Source organism: Lycium ferocissimum, chromosome 1 (genome assembly GCF_029784015.1).
Source record: "Lycium ferocissimum isolate CSIRO_LF1 chromosome 1, AGI_CSIRO_Lferr_CH_V1, whole genome shotgun sequence".
Taxonomy (NCBI): Eukaryota; Viridiplantae; Streptophyta; class Magnoliopsida; order Solanales; family Solanaceae; genus Lycium; species Lycium ferocissimum.
The window spans coordinates 17,360,651-17,384,623 of NC_081342.1; the positions used below are offsets into that span (position 1 = coordinate 17,360,651).

General features: G+C 37.0%; 1 protein-coding gene and 1 pseudogene across 1 annotated transcript; both read right to left on the reverse strand.

Moving 5' to 3' along the window:
* Nucleotides 1–4,916: 4,916 nt before the first annotated feature.
* Nucleotides 4,917–7,492, reverse strand: LOC132050764 (11S globulin seed storage protein 2-like). Its single transcript, XM_059442129.1, has 3 exons — nt 6,846–7,492; nt 5,817–6,284; nt 4,917–5,431 (listed from the first exon to the last, which is right to left on the reverse strand). The coding sequence occupies exons 1-3, from the start codon at nt 7,443–7,445 to the stop codon at nt 5,051–5,053; spliced, it is 1,449 nt and encodes a 482-aa protein (XP_059298112.1). The 5' UTR covers nt 7,446–7,492; the 3' UTR covers nt 4,917–5,050.
* A 9,597-nt stretch (nt 7,493–17,089) lies between these two features.
* On the reverse strand, nt 17,090–20,777 carry LOC132062720 (pre-mRNA-splicing factor SLU7-like; annotated as a pseudogene).
* Between the last annotated feature and the right edge of the window lie 3,196 nt (nt 20,778–23,973).

Below are 23,973 nucleotides of genomic sequence, written 5' to 3' on the forward strand. Positions count from 1 at the left end.
CAGAACCAGTTAAATCATGCTCGAGGAGCTCGTCAATAAGACGATGCCCACCCAACACCTGATCATCGTCGTCAGAATGGTCCAATAATTGACCAACGACCTCAGCATCCAAAGCACGGGCCGAGATATCTTCTGACGAGGTCTCTCGAGTGACGGCCCCTGATCTTTTCTTAGCCTGGGACGGAGCTCGAGATGATTCGGAGGATTTTCTTTTCCTCCTTACAACTAGGTCTCCCTGATCGGGAGCTTCGGTATCCTGCTCATCAGCTGAGGTCTCGGCAGTTTCCTGGCCCCGAATTCTGGTGGCCTTTGACAAACCTATGAAGCAAAGAGAAGAACAGTCATTACCTAACTAACGTGGCATACTACACATGGTAGAAAGGACAACGCTCTAAGGAGAAGACTTACCATGGGTCTCGGCCTCCCAACGGGACCGAGATAAACGCCTCCAGGTGCGTTCGGCATAAGTAAGTTGGGAACATATTTTCCCAATCCACTGGTCGAGGTTAGGAACCGCACCAAGGGTTCGGATAAGCGCTGTATACACACGAACAAATAAAAAGTTCAGTATCGGTGCAGGCACGCGGTCGAATCGCATCGATGTAAAATTACTTACCTTTTGGGTTCCATTTCTCGGGAAACGGCAATTTGTCAGTAGGGATCAGATCCGCTGTCCTGATTCGGACAAATCTGCCCTGCCAGCCTCGGTCTCTATCTTCGTCCAAATCGGAGAAGGGCGCTTTTCCAGCTCGTTTTGAAAGTTTTATCATTCCCCCTCTGAAGACACGGGGACTGTATAGGCAAAGTAGGTGTTGCACCGTGAACGGAATGTTCACATTTGTAGCAAGATAACGGAGGAGCACAACGATCCTCCAAAATGACCGGTGAATTTGGCCGAGGGTGATCTCGCCAACATCAGAGAAATCGACCACCACAGAGTCGAGTGTGGTGAAGGTGAAAGGGTAGGTGTAAACACTCAAGTACCCGTCCACGTAGGTCGATATGGCTTCATCTTGGTCGGGAATAACGACCCCCTTACCTTTTCACCCACAATCTTCCTTGACTTGTTCGAGTTTGTTCAGGGGTATCGTGCGAATAGGCTGATATTTCGACACCTCGATCCCTCTGTTGAGAAGGTTTCTCGACTTTGAAGTCCCGAATTGTCGAACAATCTTGAGGAACGAAGTCAGTCAGCAGTGGCTCTGGTTTAGGAGCCGAAGACTTCTCACCGGCCTTAGCCTTTGAAGATTTGCTCGTCATTTTGAAAGTATGAAGATAAGAAGGTCTAAAATGAGGTTTGAAGATTGAAATGGAAATTAAGAAGAAGATATGAAGATATGGAGGTTTGAAGGTTTGAAGATATCAAGATCAAAGTATTCAGAGCACACGAAGGTAAAAATTCCCTTTGGTAAAAGTCGGAAAGTGAAAAAAGAAGGGGAAAACTTGCTTTTATAGAGTGGGACCGAGACGCTTTACCTTCCGCAACCGTTTTCAGAGCCAACGGGGCTTCGACATGTGTCGATGTCAGACGGATGTGATGGATGTGACCTTGATCCTATCTAATCATGGGAAGCGTACGAGAGAAGGAACTGGGGCGTCCGCTCAACCAACAAATCGTGCTTGAACAGATCGACCTTCCGAAGAGACCTAGATCGGAACCTCAAACGAACACCTCCATGATCGAGTAAAGCTTCCGAATATTTCGCAAAGGTTGTTGTTTCGAACCGATCATGGTTGGGTTTAATAACCAGATGCTCGATTATGGATTATGGAATTCAAACCGGTAGCAAAACATGTCGGGTTCTTTCGGATTATGGAATAAATGATTACTGATCGAATACAACAAAGGCATATACGAAAGTTTGGGTACAAACATTATACATGAAATGCTCAATAAAGTCCAATAACAACCAGTTTGCAAGATTCCATTAAAGATTTTTTCCATTTCGTAAAATCTCGACTGTGCCGGATATATCGATACATCAGAAAAAGCAGAAGAAACCCTACTCTAGGACCAGTAATTGGAAAATAAAAGTAAAGCAGCCACACCCTTTCTCAACCTAACAAGTCGGAGGATGAGATCTCCGAGTATATCCACGGGATGCGACAATGACGGGTGATACCGATTAGCTGTCCCCATGACTTACACCAGAGGTGGACGACTCGGGGATATCCAGTTCCGGTAAATCTTCCTCATCGAGCACAATCACTGGTGTGGTTTCACCCAAAGGCATCTCCCGACGAGTCCCCATAATATGGCGAGTTCGAACTCGAGATCCAACCCCCAAATGCACAATGGGAAAACTTCTGGCCTCCCTGCGTCTAGGAGGCCTTGATGGAGCGGGTGTTCTTCTTCCCCGAACTACGTCCTCGGCTACCGATTTCCCTTTGGAAGCCCACCTCGGCCATAGTCCTGGAAACCAAAGATATTGAGTTAAGATATAATGCAGGGAAATAAGGATCGAAACGTTCAGATTAAGAAGTTACCATGGTCCTTGCCTTTCCACCCTTCGGGTGCCATTCTTCTCCAAGAACGACCTAAGCTACGAGAAGCCCGGAGAAGGGCAATCACCCATTCAAAAATACCAATTTCGAGCGTGGGCTCAACTGGATTCGGTGACGGGTCGGGAAAATCGACATACGATGGACGGTGAAGTTGAACCGTGAGTACCATCACGAACCGGTTAAGCCATCCTCGATCATAATTTTCTTCAGGGTCGATGATGCTTCGGCTTCCCCTGGGAATTAACTGAACAATTCCCCCTCGGATCACCCGAGGTATATATAAATGAAGCACGTGATCGAGGGTAAAAGCGACTCCGCGCGGCGGCCAACTTCTCGACACGTACGAACACGAGCCTCCAAATTTGCGGGACGATCTGCCCAATACATACTCGATATCGACAGCAGAAATCCTCGATTATTCTATGAACGGGGAGGGTGAACCCTATGGCGAAGGGATACGTGTATGACAACGAGTAACCGGGAACGTGATGAATTATTTGCACACCCTCCCCAACGGGGAGAAGGTCGACGTCCGCGCCTAGATGAAAATCTTCCCTGACCGTAGTAATGGCACTATCGTCGACATAAGACTCGAAATCTTTCGCCGGGTCAAGATGGTGAAGGACTTTACAGTCATTCGTATAAATAAAACCCGACGGGACAATACCAGCAGCAATAGATTCTAGCTTTGCCTATCGAAACCGGCGGTACCCAGCTCGATGGCATGAATGAAGGCTGACCTTCACCCTGAGTCAGCAACGGTAGGCCATGATCGTGGAAGGTTCTCCTTAACAAAGGGTACTCTCACCCTAGAACAAGAAGATTGAAGATCCGAAGAGTATTATGGGCTCAATGCAGGAATATCAGTGGGTTTAGAGGTGGAAAAAAGTGATATTTGAAGAGGTGCAGATGCATGGGAAAGAAAGAGGACATGGGCTTTATATAGACAGAGATTTAAGAGATCCTGTAGCGTATCAAGACTTCTGATACAAGGAGGATTCCCTAAAAAGATTTGGCGGTTGGGTAATAATGACCCAGCATCGGGCAGAGTGAGATTTGACTTAAAGGTCCCGTCCTGGGTAATTAGAGGCGGCACGCTCGGTTTATTCGGGGTCCGTTCCCCATTGTCGATGCTTGTGCCTCGGGAAATGGGGGGACTATCTGTATACGGGTAAAACCGAGGACACAGGCACGCTCGGTTTCCCGTCGTCATGGTTATGCTCGGACACAATACGACCGTCTCACCGGGAACGGGGCTTCGAGCCCGGGCCAGGATAAGGCGATAAAGGAAGGGCGATTAACTGCCATTAGTGGGAGACCGAAATATCCGTCCTCACCCGGATATTTCGGCGTCAATCTCGGCAATACAGCTGTCACCAGATTTACTTGCTTTATTTAGGTGTACTAGGGTTGAAACTCCTCTACTATATAAAGAGGAGGTCATCATTCATGAAAGGGGTTGGCAATAGCAAGGAGATAAATAGTTTACATCAATAATCATAAGAATCTTATTAAATCAGTTCCCATCTGTTCTTAAGTTCATTTTTATTGTATCTCGTGAGAGCTTGTAACAAAAGGGTATCGACCTCGATTTCTATACCCGAGGCCATACGTATTTAGCATTTGGTTAGATCTGCTTCTTTGTCCACTTTCTTGACATATCTCGCTATTTAATCTTTAATTGAATTTAGCCACATATCTTTGGCATCACGAACAAATTTAACTGTTCTACGTTTTAAGGTTAAACAATAGAAATTATTAATGCATGTGTTCTTGTTGATTCTAATTCCGTAGGAACATAGACGTTAATTTAGCTTGAATAGGTGAGTAGGAACTCTGAGAGTTAAACTAATCCTGTCAATTAGTAACAAATAAATCAATTAGTCAATTTAAGTGAATAATTCAATGGGATTTTCAGCTGACCCATAGCGTGATCTCTTGTTCTCATTACACATTTTACAATTTTAGCAACAGCTACATAAATCACATTCACTTTTGAAAAAATTGCTTGAATAAATAAATCGTAATAGTTTAAATTATACAATAGTTGATAATAAGTCTATGTGGGAACATATTTTACTATATTACTTGCTCATTACGTATAGTTACGTGTGTTTGCGTGTGTGTTTGGCCCAACACCATTTAAATTAAAACTCTTATAATTTGACACTTCTAGCCATGTCTCCATATCTTTTGGTATGCAATTATTCAATCATTATTTGTACTAATCACTTCGACCTTGTGATGTAATTGACATGGCATTAATTGCTTCAAGTCACAGTACATACGATGTCTCATTAACTGAACTCAAGTCTTGATGTACCATTGTTAATTGATTTGATTTATATGTTTAATGTATCCCTTAGAAACTTTGCACTCAGACTAGGAAATTAAATCTTAATTGGATCAGATTTAGGAAACAAAAAGGCAGGAGCTTTATTAGTTAACATTATTTGCTCCTAATTACAGGTCGCTCTTGCTTGTCTTTGTCTAAAAACAAAGACTATAAGAAACGAGGCACTACTACACATATTCAAACCATTTTTTAAGAGGACCTTCGCTGGGGAGATAACAGGAAACTCTCACCACCCCTATTAATCTTCAAACGTTGTGCTTCATTTGGAGATATCTGATAGGCATTAGTAAGAACCTCAACAGGCATTGCTCTAATCACTGATGTGTAACCTGCAAGTTGGTTGTTCATTGGTTCACCACTTGTCCTAAACACCACAAATTCAAATCCATTCTGCCCTGCTCTCAATGTCGACGCGAAGAACTGAGGAACAACAAACATTTCTCCTTGATTCACTCTATCGCTCATCACTTGTTGCCCGCTGTGGTCTACCACCTGCACTTGCGCATCTCCTCTTTGCACATATACCACGCAGTGGCCGTTTACTGACCAGTGAGGGGTCATCAGTGCATTCTGCATCAACCAATTGAGTACAATTTTATGTCATAGTACTAGCAGAATTTATTGTGCTTTAAGAGATAATATTCAAAAACACATCTAAACTATTACTTTTTCGCGAGTCTCACACCGCCAACTATCAGTTATTTCTTTTTTCTACCTGAACTATCAGCATCTATGTAAAAACACATCTAATTGAGTATAGATGGTGATAGTTCGGGTAGGAAAAAGGAATAGCTGATAATTGGTCCGGTCAGCTTCGAGGTGTGTTTTAAAGGTGTGTTTTAATACATACGTATATGGTTGAGCGTGAAACTCACGAAAAAATGATAGTTTCAGGTGTGTTTTTTACCATTAACTCCTTTTTTAATCAACTTGGGAAGAAGGGTGAGTTAATTACCGGATAGATGGTTCCTTTTGAAGCACTCATGTCCATGTATTTAAGGATGGGAAGTTTTTGGCGATTGACATGGTTGATTTTCCCAGCTTGCCTTGAGAAGAGGTCAGCTTGTCTACGGTGTCCCATGTTGGTGTGGATTTTCATTGTGCAAATGTTTTCTTCTAAGCCATTTCCAACTGCTTCCTCCCACCATTGTTGTCCTCGTCGTGGACGCTCTTCAAATTCTTCTTCTGCTTCATCGGGCCTAACCATTTGCATTCCTTCCCTGACATTGACAATTAATCCACGTTCGCTCCGTTCTTCTTGCATCCTCCTCACAAGCTCTTGTGGAATGTTGAAGGCCTCTGCCATCAATTCTGTGTCAAAAGCACGGAAAATGTTTTGGAACCTCTGTGTGCTTTGCCGTCTTAGACCAATTTGAACTCTTTGCCTCCCACTTTGTGGTACTCCACCAGCCAAGTAAAATGCCTATAGTCCAAAACACATCCAACCAACATATAAACAAATTATATAAGTGTTTAACTTATCATATACGCTAATAATGTAAGAAAATTTACCGGTAATCTTCTATAAAAGTGAGATAGAAATCATTTCGCCCTTCTTCTAATTTAATTTTATTTAATCACATGTGGTAAACCTGTACAACAAGAATTATTGACAAAAAATTTTATATTCAAATTGTTTTAACCCGTGTTTACGCCAGTGATATGAGTTACTATCACTTGATCGCTTACACTACCCTAAACATCTTAATCGCTTACACTACCCTAAACATCTTAGGGCATTTTCTATTACTTTATTACTTACTCTTTTCGACTTTTTGAATTATTCAAAATCTTTTCTTTTTAATTTAATAATTTTAATTCACAATTAGAATTATAGCCTGTCTCCATAAGGTGTGAGTGAAATTTATCCTTTAAGGATAATCAATAAAGGCGACGTGAAACATTAGTGTGACTCATTATGAAGTTGCATGTACAAAAAATTCATTAAATTGTCGAAATTAGTGGGAATAATTATAAATTTTACCCTCAAGTTCTGATCTAGCTGGTTGGATCGATGGTTGAGGTCGTTAATGGAGACAGCCACAAGCTCTTCCTCACCGTCGTTATAGCACCAATGAGCAGCGCCAGCTGGAATTGCCACGACATCACCTTGGCGAATACGGTGGACTTTCTGGTGCTGGTCGCCTCTGCGGCCTTGGCCTCTCTCTTCCCTTGGCTCTCTGCCAGCCTGGAAGGACTGCGGCTGAGACTGGAAAGTCTCAGCACAGCCAGGGTGAGTAATTCCAAGTATACCCTGGCCACGCTCGATGTAAACCAAGCGTGGCATGGGATGGAAATTAGGTAAAGAGAGAGAATTGCGTCGAATAACATTCCTCATTGGAGCAACTCCAGCACACTGGAATTGCTCCTCGTTTTCGTCCCACACCTCAGTGAAGCCACCCTCTGACTCAATGCGATCAGAGGGCTGGCTTCCAGTGAGCCTCTGTAAGCGGCATTGTTGAGCTTGAGTCAGACGAGTGCCTCGCTGACCTTGCTGGCCCTGATAGTCTCTAACTGCATTTGCTGCAGATACGAGAAAAGCCGAGAGAAGTATAGCTAACAAGAGCTTAGTAGTGACCGCCATGGCTAAGGATTATTATTTGTTAATTAAATACAAAGATGGGATGAGATTTGGAGAAAATGAGGCCTTGTTCTTATAGTGTTGGAGTGGAGCAATTAGGATGGCCGTGTGGCAATTAACATTGTTTTCTTTTGCATGGTGAAGCTGTCTTCATTTTAGCTAGTGAAGGACACCTTGCAATGGTTGTTTCAGAGGAATCAAAGATGTGTTGGTTTGTTTGCATGAAACTATATACGTGTGGAAGTGTGCTGCTGCTTTGCTTACACCTTTTGCCTTTGCACCTACCACTTGTCTAAGCTCTTCTGTTTGCTTAATTCATTGTTTTTTGACACTCTCACTGATCAGGTTGTTTGATTTGAACTCAAAATACGAAGAAATTGCACGGTTCGGCCTTCAAATGGGTTGGTCTTCAATTTTTGTCCTTCAAATGGGCTGGTCTTTAAGTTTTACCCTCAGCAATGGAACTTATGCCTAGTAGGGCATAAGCTTTTTTAGGGCGCGAAACATAACTTATACATATTTTGATGCGAAATATAAACCGTGAAAAAATTGTTTGCTTTTACGGACAAAAATGAAAGACCAGCACAAAAGAGAGGCCTAAGTGCAAATGACCCTTAAAATTTGGCGAAGTAGCAACATTTGGGTTGGGCTTCAATGTCTACAAGCAAACCTACAAATTTGGGCTTGTTCACTGTGGGCTTTAACGATAATAAACCAGGATAGGAAAGAAGCACATTGCATGGAATTTTTTTTTTTTAATTATTATTATTATTATTATTATTATTATTATTTTGATACAGAGAAAAAAATATAAGAATTTAGCCGTTTTAATTTATTTTTTGAGGGGTAAATAAAAATTGACCATATCATCACTAAGAATGGAGTGTTACTTTAGTTTTAGCTTCATTAATGATCATCTATTGATCTAAGTCCAAACAAAAAAAAAACTTAAGGCCTGGTCACTTTTGAACATAATAATAGTAAGATTAAAATGAAAAGTGAAAATAATACTTACTGGAATGTAAGTGACTTATAGTCACGACATCACTTTTAAGTGCAGAATTTTAATAGGCCTCATTTGTTTTCATTAAGATTAAGTCGTCTGAATCTGATGCACATCTGAATGATCAAGATGTTGTTTCTAAATCTGTACCTTTGGATGATCAAGACTGTTTTTTTTCAAACATCTTAATTTGCATAATGTATTTATTTAAACATAATAAATATACAATTTAAATAAAAAGTAACTAATTATTAGAAGATAAATATAAGTTTAAACATAGAAATATTATTTGACAAAAAATAAAATATTTATGTTCGCTCGTGATGGTAGAGATGCTTTATAGCAATGTTGCTGGTGATGGTTGGAGCTAATGGCTAGTAATGGCGGTGGTAATAGCTGTGATTGTGGAGGCGGTTGGTGTTGTAATTAGGGGTGCTTATCGGTCGGTTCGGTTTTGTGAAATACCGGTTGGGTTTATCGGTTTTCGATTTGTAAATATGCTAAACCAAAACCAAACCCATAAGATAATCGTTATCGATTTTTGGTCTCTAACGGTTCGATTTTTAGTTTAACCAATAACAAAATGCTCTGCTATTTTTTTTTTTTTTTTTTGCTTTCTCTTGTTTCATTTGCCTTCATGCATAAAGTCTACATAAATTACAAGACAAAAACTACAAAATGTACTGTGGCAATCTTTCAAAAATAAAATAAGGCCAATTCACAGTTCATTTGTTCATAAACTAGGTCAACCCCAACTTCTCTGGAAAGAAAACACCAGCAACGAGACAAAAACTATAAAATGCAAACTAAAACAGTAAGCAGCAGCACCACCACCAAGCCAGCAACTTCAAAGATCCAAAAGGTTTATTTTAAAAATTAAAATTTAAAGTCATTAATATATAATTAGGGATAAAAAGGTAATTTTAATATAAACTTATTGGGTTATCCTTTAACCATTAACTAATTCATAAAATTGGAAATCGAACCGATAACCCAATAAAAAAATTACAAAATCATTTCCAACTCGTTAACCCAATAACCCGATATCGATAAACCAATAGCGTTTTTATTAGTTCGATTTATCGGTTAAATCGATTTTGGCACAGCCCTAGTTATAATGACTGAAGCGATAGTTTAGGTTGGTAGTGGTGGTGCTAGTTGTGATGGTGGAGTTGGTTGATGTTAGTACTTGATGGTATTGGTGGTGGTGGCGGCCAAAGAATATGTGGTGGCAGTGGCGTACGCAAGATTTTTCGTAGGGGGGTTTGACATTTAAAGAGAAAAAAATACCAACAAATTGGAGAAAAGAATGAATAATTTTTTCACCCCTAGGGTTATAATCCATTTAAGAAACTTAATGAGTAATTACTAAGCTAGCTAGAGACTTAGACTGTGAGCCACGACATCCCTATTTTTCAGAATATATACATACATATATTTATCAAAAAATTTCGACGAAGCGGTGTTAGATGACACCCCTTAGCCTAAGGTGTGTCCGCCCCTGTGTGGTGGTTGATGATGATGTTGGTGATAGTTGGCGATAGTGCTAGTTATGATGGATGAGGTGGTTAGTAGTAAGGATTGACCATAATGGTGGTAGTGGCGACGACAGTGGCGATGACGATGACGCTAGTGGCTGTTGATATGATTATAATGATGGAGGTGGTAGGAGCGGTCGCGACTGAGAGTAGTGGTTGTCAGCGATGGTGGTTGCCAGTGGTGGTTGTGATGGCAGAGGTGGTTGGTGGTGGTGGCGGCAGCAGCAACGATCGACAGTGATAATGGTTGACAATAGTGTTGGCGGGTTTGTAGTGGTAGAGGTGGTTAATGATGGTAGGATGGGTTGGTAGGCAGGATTGGGAGGGTGGGAATGGTGATGGTTGATAGTGATAGTGGTGGTGGTTGTGATGACAGAGGTGGTTAGTAGTGGTGGGATGGAGGTGGGGTATTAGAGGTGGAGCGTGGGTACGGGTGGGTGGGTGGCTGGTGGTAAGGTGGGGGTTGGAGGGGTGGGTGTGGGTTTAGAGCTAGTGGTTGTGGATAGAGTGGTGGTAAAAATAATTCTTACAAAAATACCTCTTCATGTATTAAGGCCCCGTTTATCCATAGAAACCAAAAAAAAAAAAAAATCACTTTTTTTGGAATTTTGGAGTTGGAGTTGGAGTTGTGTTTAGCCATAGTTTTTCAAATTGTAGTTTTTGTTAAAATGTAGTTGTAAAAAAGTGAAAAAAGTGAAAAAATTTAAAAAACAAACTTTTTGAGTTTTTGGTATTCCAGAAGTTGTATTCGGAATTCTTATGGTCAAACGCTGGAAAGTGAAAAAAGTGAAAAAATTCCGGAATAAAGTGAATAATTCTTATGGGCAAATGCCTACTAAGGCTTTGTTCAAGATTTTAATAATTAAGACCTATTCAGATCAAATAAGTTCTTAGATCTTAATGTAAATAAATGCACTTAATGGCACAGGTCAACATTCAGACGCAGGCCTCCATTAAGTGCAAACAAATGAGGCCTAAACTCTCGCTATCCCACTATTCAAATGCTTACGTCACCATACATAATTTCCAATAAAAGAAAAAAAAAACAAATCAATGTAATATTTCTTTCATCTCAAATTATTTGTCATAGTAGAAATTAAGAAATTAGAGGGAGTAGTAGATTTTATAAGTAGCTTATACGGTTATGCCCGCTGACATGGATTCAACTTGATCTCTTAGCAACCAAGAATCTTGCTAGTTGCTACCGGATAAAGGCAAACCACAAAAAGATACGAAATAGATGGTGCAGGGGAGAGAAGAATAAAAAGTAGAAACAGATGAATCTTGTAAAGTGGGAAAATGAAATGAAGATGCAAATTCCCTGTATCCATGCAGGGTTAGAATCATTGCATAATTACTCTTAATATTCGCTCTCAGTCAGCACGGCGAGGAATTGAGATCTCTTGCCCATTTACTTACAATTGAATAGGAGAAAATAATTTTTTCAGATCTCTTGTGTGATATATTTCAGAACTTTATGTGTAAAAATGAAAATCTTTTGTAAAATGGACATAAAACTAAAAACAAATTTGTAATGGATTACAAAACCATTTTGAATGTAAGGGAACCTTCCCTTGGCCAAAAATTATATTGTGTACGTGAGTAAAAAACCTTTTATAATGTGTATCTATAAATTGTTACTAGTGTCATTTGGCCCGGGCTCCAAACCGAAGTTAAAAATTCAATTTGTAGATATTTTTTAATTTCTTTTTTGCTCTTGCGTCTTTGATTTTTTTAACACCAGTTTGAGATTTTAGAAAGAATTTCAAAATATTAAAGTACAAAAACGTATCTAAAAGTTAAAGAAAATTATTTTTCGTAGTTTATATATTAGATTTCTTTAATTAAAAAAAACAAAGCAAACAATTGAAAGCTCCTTTAATTTCTATTTTATTTAAATTTTTGAGATTAAAGTCTCCAATGATCCAAATCGAGCTTCTCATATGTTAAATTAATTTCATTTTTTTCTCTGAATTGAACCCATATTAGCCAAATTATTCAAAAATAGTTTTTAATTAATGTAAAAAATATTTAAGGCGAAAATATTATTTAATGTTGAAACCAATAAAGATAACTAATAAATAATTAAATATCTTGATATTACAAGATAATTTTGTAGATGTTCTCTCAAATTAAATCACACAAAAAAAAATACTGAAAAGTCAATTAAATTAAATTTTTCTTACGTTAAGCTTTTTTTCCCTTCCAAAAGATGCATGTTGAAAAATAACAAGTTTTACTTTTTCTTAATTTAATGAACCATTTTATGAAATCTACACTGTAATAAATTTTTCATGTTCAACTTAATAATTTGTCCTAAATTATGTAAAATATTTAATGCAAAATACTTTAATATTAAAAAAAGTAAAAATATTTTTTTGCAATTGTCTATTACTATTACTGTTTGGAGCTCAAATGGTATTTTCTTTAAAGTGTTTTTTCAAACATTTTCAAAATATACATAAAAATAATACTTTATAGTTCCTCTTTTAGTATAGTAATTTATTAGATAAATTTTATGTTAAAAGTGTATGCACTTAAAATTTTAATTAACCATCGTACTTCGGAATTCATTTTAGATTGAGACGGGAGGACTATAATTTATATTTCATATACATTTTCAAAATTATTTAATAATGATATAATTAATTTTGTTTTATTCTTTTAATTTAAAACTTAATCCTACTTTAGTGAAATCCTTATGAATCACTTAAGTTTGCCAACATGCACAAAATCACAGGAGAAAAAAACTTTATGTTTAATCGGACTAATAAAATTAAAATAGCAAATGATAAATTGTAAATAACAACAATAAATAATAAATAGTATAATAAGAATAATTTTTGAATAATTAAGCCTTTTAAGATAGAATTCGAATGACTTGATAGTTCTTTATGTGTCTATAATATTCTTAAGGAAAAATATAATTTGAAATAAGTTTGATAATATTTCCACATAAAGATTCAAATATGTATGAATATGCTATGTGGGGGCCACTATACTCTTTTTCACAACATCACCATTTTTAGTGCCATGAAAAAAGTTCATAAAGTTGTCAAAATTTACCAAAATATATGAGGATTTACAAAGTCATAAGAACTTCAATTAGGGATAAAAGGAGACAAAAAAAAAAAAAAAAAATCTATGTGAGGACTACAAAAAATGCACATTCTCTCTTATATATAGTTGCAATATGCGTTAGATACAAAAGAAAGTAACTTGGAACTCGTTACCACAAAAATGTATCAAGTGCAATAAATTAATTTTTTAGATCCTAACTCTAATCTTACATGCAAAGAAAAGAATAATATGTTATGCAAGAAGATGGCTTTACAACCTGGAAGCATCAGATTAGAATATGTAGTTAGACTGTTAATTAGTAGAAATATAAAGAAAAATGAACATATAAGTTGGAGGTAAGTCTGCGGAAAATGAACGCATGCCTACCACTACTTGCCTTTTTGTCCTCTCATCCTTTTGTGATCTAACTATAGCGTAAATATTAAGCTGTGAATTATTTTGACTTTATTATTACTACCACTACTACTATATATATCTTACCATCTCATCCTTTGTTATATTTCTCCCCCTCCTCACAGCTCAATTAATTTGTGTGCTTCAAATTAAACACACCATGTCTTTCTTGAACTTGCGTAGACTCTTACCAACTCGCAAAATATGGAAGCTCTTCTCCACCAAGTTACAAACCAATTTCCACAAAGTACTCAATAGATCCAAAGTCATCAAAAAATCCAAGAATCCACATTCTTTATTCAGCAAAGATAGCAAGAAACTAGCCCTGTCCCCTATCTTTCGAGTTCAATTCAAAACTAAACGTTCAAACACTAAGTTCAAATACAAGTCAAAGTCCAAACCTACTTTTAAATACAAGAAGAAATCAGCACCAGTATATATTGATCAACTTTTCATTGAGAATATACCTGTGGTGAAGGACAACTTTGTCACAGCAAAAAAGAAGGACGAAAAACAAGTTTGCATAATGGAAACAAAGCAAGATGAGATGCATCAAGGGGAAAGTAGTGGCACAAATGGTGAAAATTACTCTAATGATGAGATGTGGGAATCATTGACATTAGCATCTCCACAGTTGCATTGTATTAATGAGAGAGCTGAGGAGTTTATAGCTAGATTTCGTGCAGACATGCGACGTCAAGAGAATATGTTGGCTCAACGTTTGTAGCATTAATTCTTCTTTGCGATTTTCTCTTTTGCAATTGTCAGCATTAAATAAGAATGTATTGTGATAATCTAGTTTGTTTATACATTGACTGCAACAGAGACATGAAAAGTCAATAATCAAGATAAAGATGAAAATGTCTGCAATAGACAGTGTCAGTGATCACCAAACGAAGTAAGAGATAGATGTAATCATTTGTTTTAATTTATGCGACACTTTTTGCTTCTTAAGATTCAAATTATATGAACTTTGATTAATATTTTAGAAGTACCTTTGCATCATATTGACATGAGATGTATTACAACTTATAATATTTTTTTCACATAGTTTTTGCTATTTAAAATTAGTCAAAATGACTTTTGGAAAATGAAAAATGCCCCATAAATTAGGACAAAGAAAATAATTCTTGTGTTGGAAGTTTGGGGAGGTGGAGCCGTGAAGGGCTCTCGATCTGTCATATTCTCATGAGAACAAGTAGAGGAAAACATTCTTATTTACTTTTTCCAACTTGTCTAAAATAAAATAGTACACTTCCTCGGTCCTTACTTATTTTGAAGTTAAACCAGAGGCGGAGACGGAGTTTAAGTAGGCGTTTGGACATGCGATTTCATCTCATGAGGTGAAATCCCAAATTATCCAAAAAGATATGATTTGGGATTTCAAATCATGATTTCAAATTTTTTTAAATGTAAAAGTTGACCCATAAATTTATATTTTGTAAAAATAGATCCATAAGTTGGTATATATATTGACCAATCATGTTTACCAACCATTTATATCAACTATTAAAAGATCTACAAGTTGGTACTATATTTATAACAAATTTACTCTTACCAACTATGTGGGAGGATTATATTAAAAAGTGGTTACAATACAACTCATGTTAAATTTTCCATTTTATTGAGCTAAAGTTTGATCAATTGATGTTGTAGTTTTTAGAAAGGCCTTCTAGTACCGTATTAATTTTGTTATGAACTATGACTTGCTCATTGAGAAAGTTTTGATGGTTTTCACAACTTGTGGGTTTTTTATGTCTATAAGAAAAAATACAACTTAAGAAATTCAAATTGCATGTGCAAAACAAAACTTCAACTTCAAATCATCATGATTTCATCTCATGATTTCAAATCATGCCCAAACGGCTCCTAAGAGAAAATGGGAAACTATGGTTTAAAATAAGTTTTAAAAAAATTTGTGCATTATTACTGAATATAGAAAGATGTCATTCTTTTTTGGACGGACAAAAAAGGAAAGACATGGACGGAAGGATTACCAATGTTTATTGGAATTCTTTTAATTGCATGTACCTGGTGTTATTATAATTTAATTATAGACCTCAATTTCTCTTTTCTGTAGTTCATGAACGAAATAATGCTTACATCCTTCATTAAACATGAACTAGGGAAGTTCATGTCGTACTTAGGATGAATTTAGTTTATTTATCATTGAAAATTTAATTATCGATGATGTATGTGGTACATAAACTACCAGACTTAAAAAGCAACATAGTAACTGAACTCAACTTAGCACGCTTTCCCCTCTCTCTCTCTCTTTAATTTTTTATTTTGTTTTATTTTTTATAATACTATCTTAAAGAAAAGGAGGATTAAGATCACAACCCCTAATACAGAATTGGCGACTCTGATTCCCATATTTTAAACCGTTGCGGTCTAATAGGGACCAGCTAGGAGGATAAAGAACTGAAGAATTGAACATCGTACCCAACTGATCTGGTCAATTGCAGGTTTCTCAGGTCCAACATTAAAGATACATTAATATCTTTTGGTACTCCCTGGCTGGATTACAAGGTGTAATTACAAAACGAAGAAAGTTGATAATTGGAAAATTAGAAATGTGCATGACTAGTACGAGCACGAAGCGAGCATTCAGATAGTTAAATACAAGTCAATGCAATAGTAATCCGTGCACACGCAAAGCTAAAATAACACACAAATGCAGAAAAAGAAAGCAAATATATATACAATAATGGAGGACATACACATTAAGCTCTAAGCTAAATTCATCTATACTCTAGTGGACCAACTATAGACGTTAACGCTAACCCTTTGCCTATATTAGAACCACAAACCAGTTGAGATACTGCATAATTATACGAACAGAGATACTTTCCAATTCTTGGGCATCTTCTTGTCTATATGTTCTTAAAACTGGGTGGTGAAGTAAGTATGTGTCATGCAGTGCTATACAAAAGGTACTAAATCATTGAAGAAATAGACCTCAACCCACCCCAACATAGAGACTCTTCCACAATTTTCGACTAGGGAACTATCGTAGACAATTAACATGGTCCAAACTAATGTTTTCTCTAAGAGATTAACAATTCGGCCACATCTCAAACTCAGTGAAGAAAGTCCTTCATTGGATCATCTTGGTGAATCCGCTTCATCCTATAGGCCTCCATTTCATCAGGTGTAACCTGTACAGGCAAAAGTCGTTAGAAAGACCACGAAGAAGACTAACCACCGGAAGAAAAATAAAAATGAAAACTTAAATGTACCTCATCATTATAATTGACATTAAATTTCCTCTTCCGTTCATACTTCTCTTCTCGTCTCTTCTCCTCTTCCCGTTCAAACAGCAAAATAAATTTGATCAGAACATCAGGAAATCAGAAGCTCTAGAGCAAACTAAAAATCCAAATACCTGTCAAAAGATGAATCCAGTCGGGTTATCACATCTTCCCAACCCCAACCTCTGGCAGTCCTAAGAAACATTTATCTCCTTTTTTCTTTTGGTGAGCTTCCGGGGTGTGTTGGGGGGGGGGGGGGGTTTACAAGCATCAGCCCTCGAAAACTCCACCCCCACGAATAACTCTTTTGTACCCCCCTAAAAATAAATTATTTGAAGCAGAAAATACATGAACCAAACGAATTCATTAGCATGAAGCAGAAAATACATGAACCAAACGAATTCATTAGCATGAAGTGCAAAAATGGAGGGTAGCGCCATGCATGGGTTTATAAGAGTACCTTCTTTAGAGATTCAGTGAGCCTTCTCTGGTCCAGTATCAAATCTTCTGGTACTTCAGTCCCCCAAGTAGCAACCCTCCTCTCCTCAGAAGGCACATGTGTATCTGGATCAAATATTGAGGAAAAAAAATGATTTGATCACTCCAAGACATTCTAGTTCGATGTTCCTTATCTCTAGCATAGAACCTCATGTAATGAAGCTAGCAAATTCTCTTGTACTGAATATCTTCTGTACTCTTTGCATCTTCTTGATGCCCTCTAATAAAATCTCTTACTTCAAAAAAAGAAAGACATTCCAGTTCGATAGGGCATGCAAACAATGGAAGCCAACTAATTGGCTTGAATACATTTTACAACAGTAGGGGACACACTAAGTTTGCTCAGAGTCTCTGAATATTCCTTTCAGAGACTGCCCCATAACCAAATTTTCTAAATTTGAAGATATATCTTGAGAAAGTTCCTATGGCACGTTAATTAGGAAACTTGTTAGCTATAATCACTAATGTATCTTCAATCCCACAACCTAAACCTTCTTACATGTAAAGAAGCATAGAAATCAACCCAGAAAACAGAGAACGGAAAGAAGGAGAAAGCTTCTCGCCCATTTTCCTGGAATAGGAGAAGCTAATTTCTCTCTCTCTCTATAATCCTACAGCTTGGAATTATCTTCTTTCCAATAAAGAGTTAGCATCACATTCCGACAATATTGCCATTACAAACTAAGTAACTTTTGATAACCTGAAACTCCCTCTTAGGAAGATTACTAGAGAGAGTACCAAGCAAAACATATAAGGAACATACTGGTACTATACTAACAACTTATACTAAACACTGCCAATTAGTCCCTCTGTCCCAATTTAGTAACACTCTTTCTTTGTTAGTCGGTCCCCAAAAAGAATGACACCTTCCTATAGTTAGTACTAATAATTTAACTTCAAAAGTTTACCTCAATGAGATGATTACAACCACACAAATAGCCACACAAATATCTATGACTTACTATAGACCACAAGCTTCAAAATTCTTCCTTTCTTTCTTAAACTCCGTGCCTAATCAAACACCGTCACATAAATTGCGACGGAGGAAGTAATCATTTTTAATGAGTTAAGAGAATGCCAATTACTTTCTTCATTGGTAAAACAATGCCAATTACTGACAAAACCACTAAAGTGAGCTTCGATAACATGTACGGAAAACAATTACTTTCTGATAACTCAGCAGAAGGTAACAAGTGAGCTTAAGAATTGGCAGGTCAGGTAAATTTTGAGAAATAGATACGATATTAAGGTAACTACAGTGAAGTATGACAGTAAGGTTAGGCAAGCAGAGTCTTTTAATTTCAAGACTACATCAATAGTTTCAACATACCTTCAGCAGCCTCCTTACGAGCAATTTTGGCCTTTATAAGATCAGCAGAGGCTTCTGCTGCTTCAATTCCAGCAGCAACGGTACAATAGCTATTTCTGATTGTTTGTTTGCAGCATCTGTAACCCCATTAGTGATCTTTCCACCATGAACCCCAAACTGTGGTGTGGTTGTTGATGTAAACATCCTCTTCGTATTTGCTTCTAGGAAGTGACATCTCCTGCAGATAGCAAGTTACTGAATTAGGCAATAGAAAAACAAACAAATATCACAGGAAGTATTTGACTGCACATTCCCTTCCATTGATTCGAATACAACTAATTCCTCCTCATTTATGCAGAAAAGCGAGCACAGAACTTGACAAGCTTGATAGACTGATCAAACTAAGAGCTCCAAACCCCCTTCCATAAGGAGGAACAACAATATCATCTTTCTCAGACAATAAATGGCACATAAAAAAATATATATATTGCCTTCAATAAATACAAGTTAGTTGATTATCCTCATTTAAAAGGAAAATTGAGACCTTAACAGACTCAGTCTTATCATGATGCTAAAAGTCGAAAACACCACTCTAGCGTACACATGTTTTGCATCTTGCTTGAACACGCTCTCTCTCTCTCTCTCTCTCGGATCTTACCCATTCCAGTGTGGAGCTTAATTATAGACCATATTAGCTAAATTAATCAACCATCTAGTTTGTCTTTAGAATCTTTCTTTTCCAGACTATATGTATAAATCTTTATGCTACTCCTCCTTCTTTCACTTCATTTCTAGCCCTTCCTCTCTATCGAGTGTTACTTTCTGTCTTAAGGGAACTCTTCGTAGAGAGAGACCAACATACATGCCTTCAAATAGGTGGTGATGTGGTCAGTGAATGAGTAAACTATGTCAACTAGAGCAGTGTGGAGTAGAGGATGCATACAGCTGAACCCAAATAGCTCAAAATTGAGGCGCCCTTCGATTTATGATTTTTCCAGACAACTAGAAAGCAGCTTGAAAAAAAAAATGATTTATTGACCACTACATACATCAGGGGCAGCAGCAACTCGATAGATGTCTATTTAGGAAACCCCCCCTCCCCAATTGCTCCAGGGGATGAGAAAGTACAGACACTGAAACTTTAGGCATCCATGACACCCAATTTAATATACAACTCTTACTATACCTCAATCCTAGGCTAGTTGGGTTAGTTATATGACTTATCCAACACTTACTGCACAAACAAATATTTAGACAACATAGAAGAATCGCGGGAGGAGGGGGTTGGTGGCGACTACAAGGGTGTGCCATACTTCTCCATGACATCATCCTTAGTTTTCACCTTCAGTTTCTCCTTGTCAATCTTATTATTTTTGTAGAGCAATTCTGCCTGGGATGGAGCTCCTTGCATATGAACAGCTCCTTGCATGTGAACATCATGACCGTTCACAAAAGCCTCCCAGGCATGAATATTAAGCTGCTTGAACTCCAATGCTTGACCACTAACTCTGTTTTGGTTATCACCCTAAACAGAGAGACAATGAATGAGTTCATAAACAAGCATATAACAAAAGATACAGAGTAATAACCCATTTTGGATTAAGAACACTTAGAGCATAGAATTTTTCGTTCGGATCCATATCGGGAAGAGGATCTTCACGCATGGACCGTGTTTTAGGATCATAGTGTGCTGAATTTACATCAAGAGTGAGAAGATATTTAGCTGTATCCTCCAGAATACGCAGGTTCCTGGTCATGACAGATGCATCAATGGAGTGTAGCGTTCAACCGCAATATTGTAAAAGTGACAACAACTTAACCCCCACAATGACCCAGAAAAGATATTAAGAAAAACTCACCTAACAGTCCCTGTGCTACCACCGCCAGTGGCTCGGACCCGCTTCTCAACTTTGGCAAAATCCATTTGCTTGCTCTCCTCAACCTTCGCTTCGTCTACCTTCAAAGCATCCATACAGTCCTTATTGTCACTATCACCTCCTTTGTCATCCTTGTTATTTTTCTCTTCCAATTTTTTAAGCTGTTGCTCCTTGAGGTATTTCCTTCTTGCTTCATCCTTGGTTCATATCGTTCAATGACATGGGCATAAGAAGCAGCATCATAACCATTCCAGCGATCCCTTTTACAATCATAATCTAGCTCAAACTGCTCTATCTTCTCATCAGGAGCAATATGTTTCCCTGTCCATTTTGCTCCCAGTTTGCGTGGCCTATCCATGCATGACTTAGTCTCATGGGTCATTCTCCACAGCCGCACAAAAGACAAACAGACATTTATCTTTCAGGATCTTTTGGATAATCCTATAAAATGGCTAATCACTTGAACCAACGCATATCATGAAATGCTTATAGAACTCATAGAAGAAATGGTACTTATTCACCTTACCATAATCAGGCCCTTCAAGCCTTCTCACGCTTTGGGGCAAACACATATAACAACACCAATATAAAGCCAAATGGTCTAAATCATTTAGAATGAAGATCCTGAAAAACATGTCCGTTTCTAGTAGTTTATAACTCAACCGAACAAATATTAGTTGGCCTCAGGTCATGAATAAAGAGGAAATAGCAACAGATGTAACCTTCTACTCCCTCTGACACAGATTGATATCTGCATTACTACAGCCACAGATAATTTTTTTTTTTTTTTTTTTTTTTTTGATGACATAGGAACCCGCAGCCGCTACCCTTCGGGTGTGCACAGGGTAAACCACAGATAATATTCTTTCCCAAACCTTATCAAAGAATATGGGCTTTCCGAAATAAACAACTATTTTACACATACCACCTTTCCTTCTAAAAAAAAATTTCACATAAACCACACGAAATTTACATATTCTCCACACTGATCAATACTAGTTTTCCTTTCCAACAGATTGCCGAAAAAACAAATTATTTTCCTAAAATGCTCCCCATTAAGCACCAAACAGTCACAATCTTACGTAGAAGTGTTTTTTCTGGTTGCAGATTCTAAACCCTTGTCTTAATATTTAATTTTTAACCTAACAAGTACTATTTGCCAAGGCAGCGCATTACCCGTTTCTTCTGTTTGGCACAAAATTGTAATAAGGAAGAATGAGCATCCATCTTTCAAGGAAGGCAGCAAGCATAAGTGTTCGAAAGTTAAAACTCCAAAGCAAAATCTCTTCATAGTTGGATTTCTTTTAAACTCCAATGTACCCAATTCTTGTGGATTTGTCCTTCAAAGTTTCTGATGTGTGGCATTATGTAACGATGAGAAACGAGATAATCTATCCAAACGTTATATTCATCAAAACAATACAATATACTATAGTACTCCCTCAGTTTCAATTTGTTTGTTTGGCTTTGACTTGGCACGAAGTTTAAGAAGACTTTTGAATCTTGTCGTTGTTAACTATACGTAGAATGTACCAAAATGCCATTTAATCTTGTAGTCTTAAACATGCCACGTGGAAAGTTGGAATTAAAGAGTTGCCAAAAAAGAAAAGAGACATTCTTTGTGAAACTGACTAAAAAGGAAGCATGACAAACAATTGAAACGGAGGGAGTGATACATTATCAAATGATATGTGCCGACCATCCAAACAAAGTGTAAAAGAAGATACACGTACTGGTCTTTCTGCATTGAGATACCAAGGAGCTGAAGACATATACTGAGGAATATGAGGATTGATTTCTTTGCCATCTTCGTCCACCTCAGCCGGAGCAAGACCGGCCTTTCTTGCTTCTTCCAACTGTTTCCTACGATCCTCCCTAGATTTAAATGTCACTGAAATTCCATACATTTAATTACGGGACTTTTACAAATATATACAACCCAACATAATATATTACACCTACATAGTCATATTTTCAGTTCACATTCGCATAACCAACTTTTTTGTTTTTGTTTTGCAACAGTGCTTATATACACGGTATACGACATTATAAGACATTATATAAACATTATACAACATTATACACTTACAATAAACAATGTGTCCACCTATAATAGTGTATAAGAGGTGTTTAAGGAAAACTGGGCTAAACCGGATTAATATAGTATAAAGTTCGTAATAATTATCACAAAAAAAAAGAAGAAGAAGAAGAAGGCATTTTTACAAAAATATACAACCCAGCATAATATATATTACACCTACATAGCCATATTTTCAGTTTAGATTCACAAAACCAACTTTTTTGTTTAACAACAGTGCTTATACACACGGTATACAAACATTAAAAAAATGTGCCCACCTGATATAAAAGGAAAAACTAGGCTAAAACCGGGTAATTATAAAGGTAAAATTAAACAAAATGACTACCTTTTGGTAGTTTTCTATCATTTATAGCTACCTTTTAAAAATTACCATTTGTAGCTATATTTTTCCAAATTAAGGTATTTTTTCGGATGTATTTGATGCTTATAAATACATAGTAACACGATAAAAAATAAAACATATCCCTTGATTTAAGGCCATAATGGTGGGATCAATTAATTAGCTATTAATTGGTATTTTTTATCATACCCTTCCACAAAATCAAATTTTAGATTACCTTTCCATAACCATTTTCTATTCCTCCATCCAATCTTCAACATTCAAACATAAAAAATTCAAAATTCAAAATTTGAAAACATTCAACAGTCAATATATTTGAAGTTTTCAATATTGATTTCGTTCTTGATTTACCCATGTATTTGATAGCATAACCAATGTATTTGAAGTTTCCAATCAAACCCCATGTATTTTATATTAAATCTCATGTATTTGTGTGAGTGACAATTTGCATCACCCATGTATTTTAGCGGTAATGTATTTGAAGTTTTCAATATTGATTTCGTTTTGATTTACACATGTATTTGATAGCATAACCAATGTATTTGAAGTTACCAATCAAACCCCATGTATTTTTATATTAAATCTCATGTATTTGTGTGAGTAACAATTTGCATCACACATGTATTTGATGGATTAATTTGAACAAAATACACAAATATATAGAAAACGTACAATGTATTTTCGTCACTTATGTATTTGAAACTAGATGAATTGATAGAATTAATTTGAAGAAAATACACAAAAATATAGAAAAAATTACATAAATACACCACCAACCACAACAATTGGTAGCTATATCATAGAACATACACAAATACATATATTTTTCATCTTCTCAAAACCCTAAAAAACCCTAGACCACAAAAAAAAACCTAGCCACAGATCAAATGCAACTCGGTCCAAATTTATGGGCACTGATCCATAGCCCAAAAGTCTTGGCATTTACAGCTACATTTTTTTTGCACGGATTGCCCTTCGTTTGGGGTGGTCTTTAAATTTTGCCCCTCAAATTTGTGGTCTTTAAATTTTGCCCTTCATATTTGTGGTCTTTAAATTTTGCCCTTTGCTTGGAAAGATGAGCGAATACATGAAGTTCTGGGTTCGAACCCCCGCTTAGGAATAAAATAAAAAAATAAT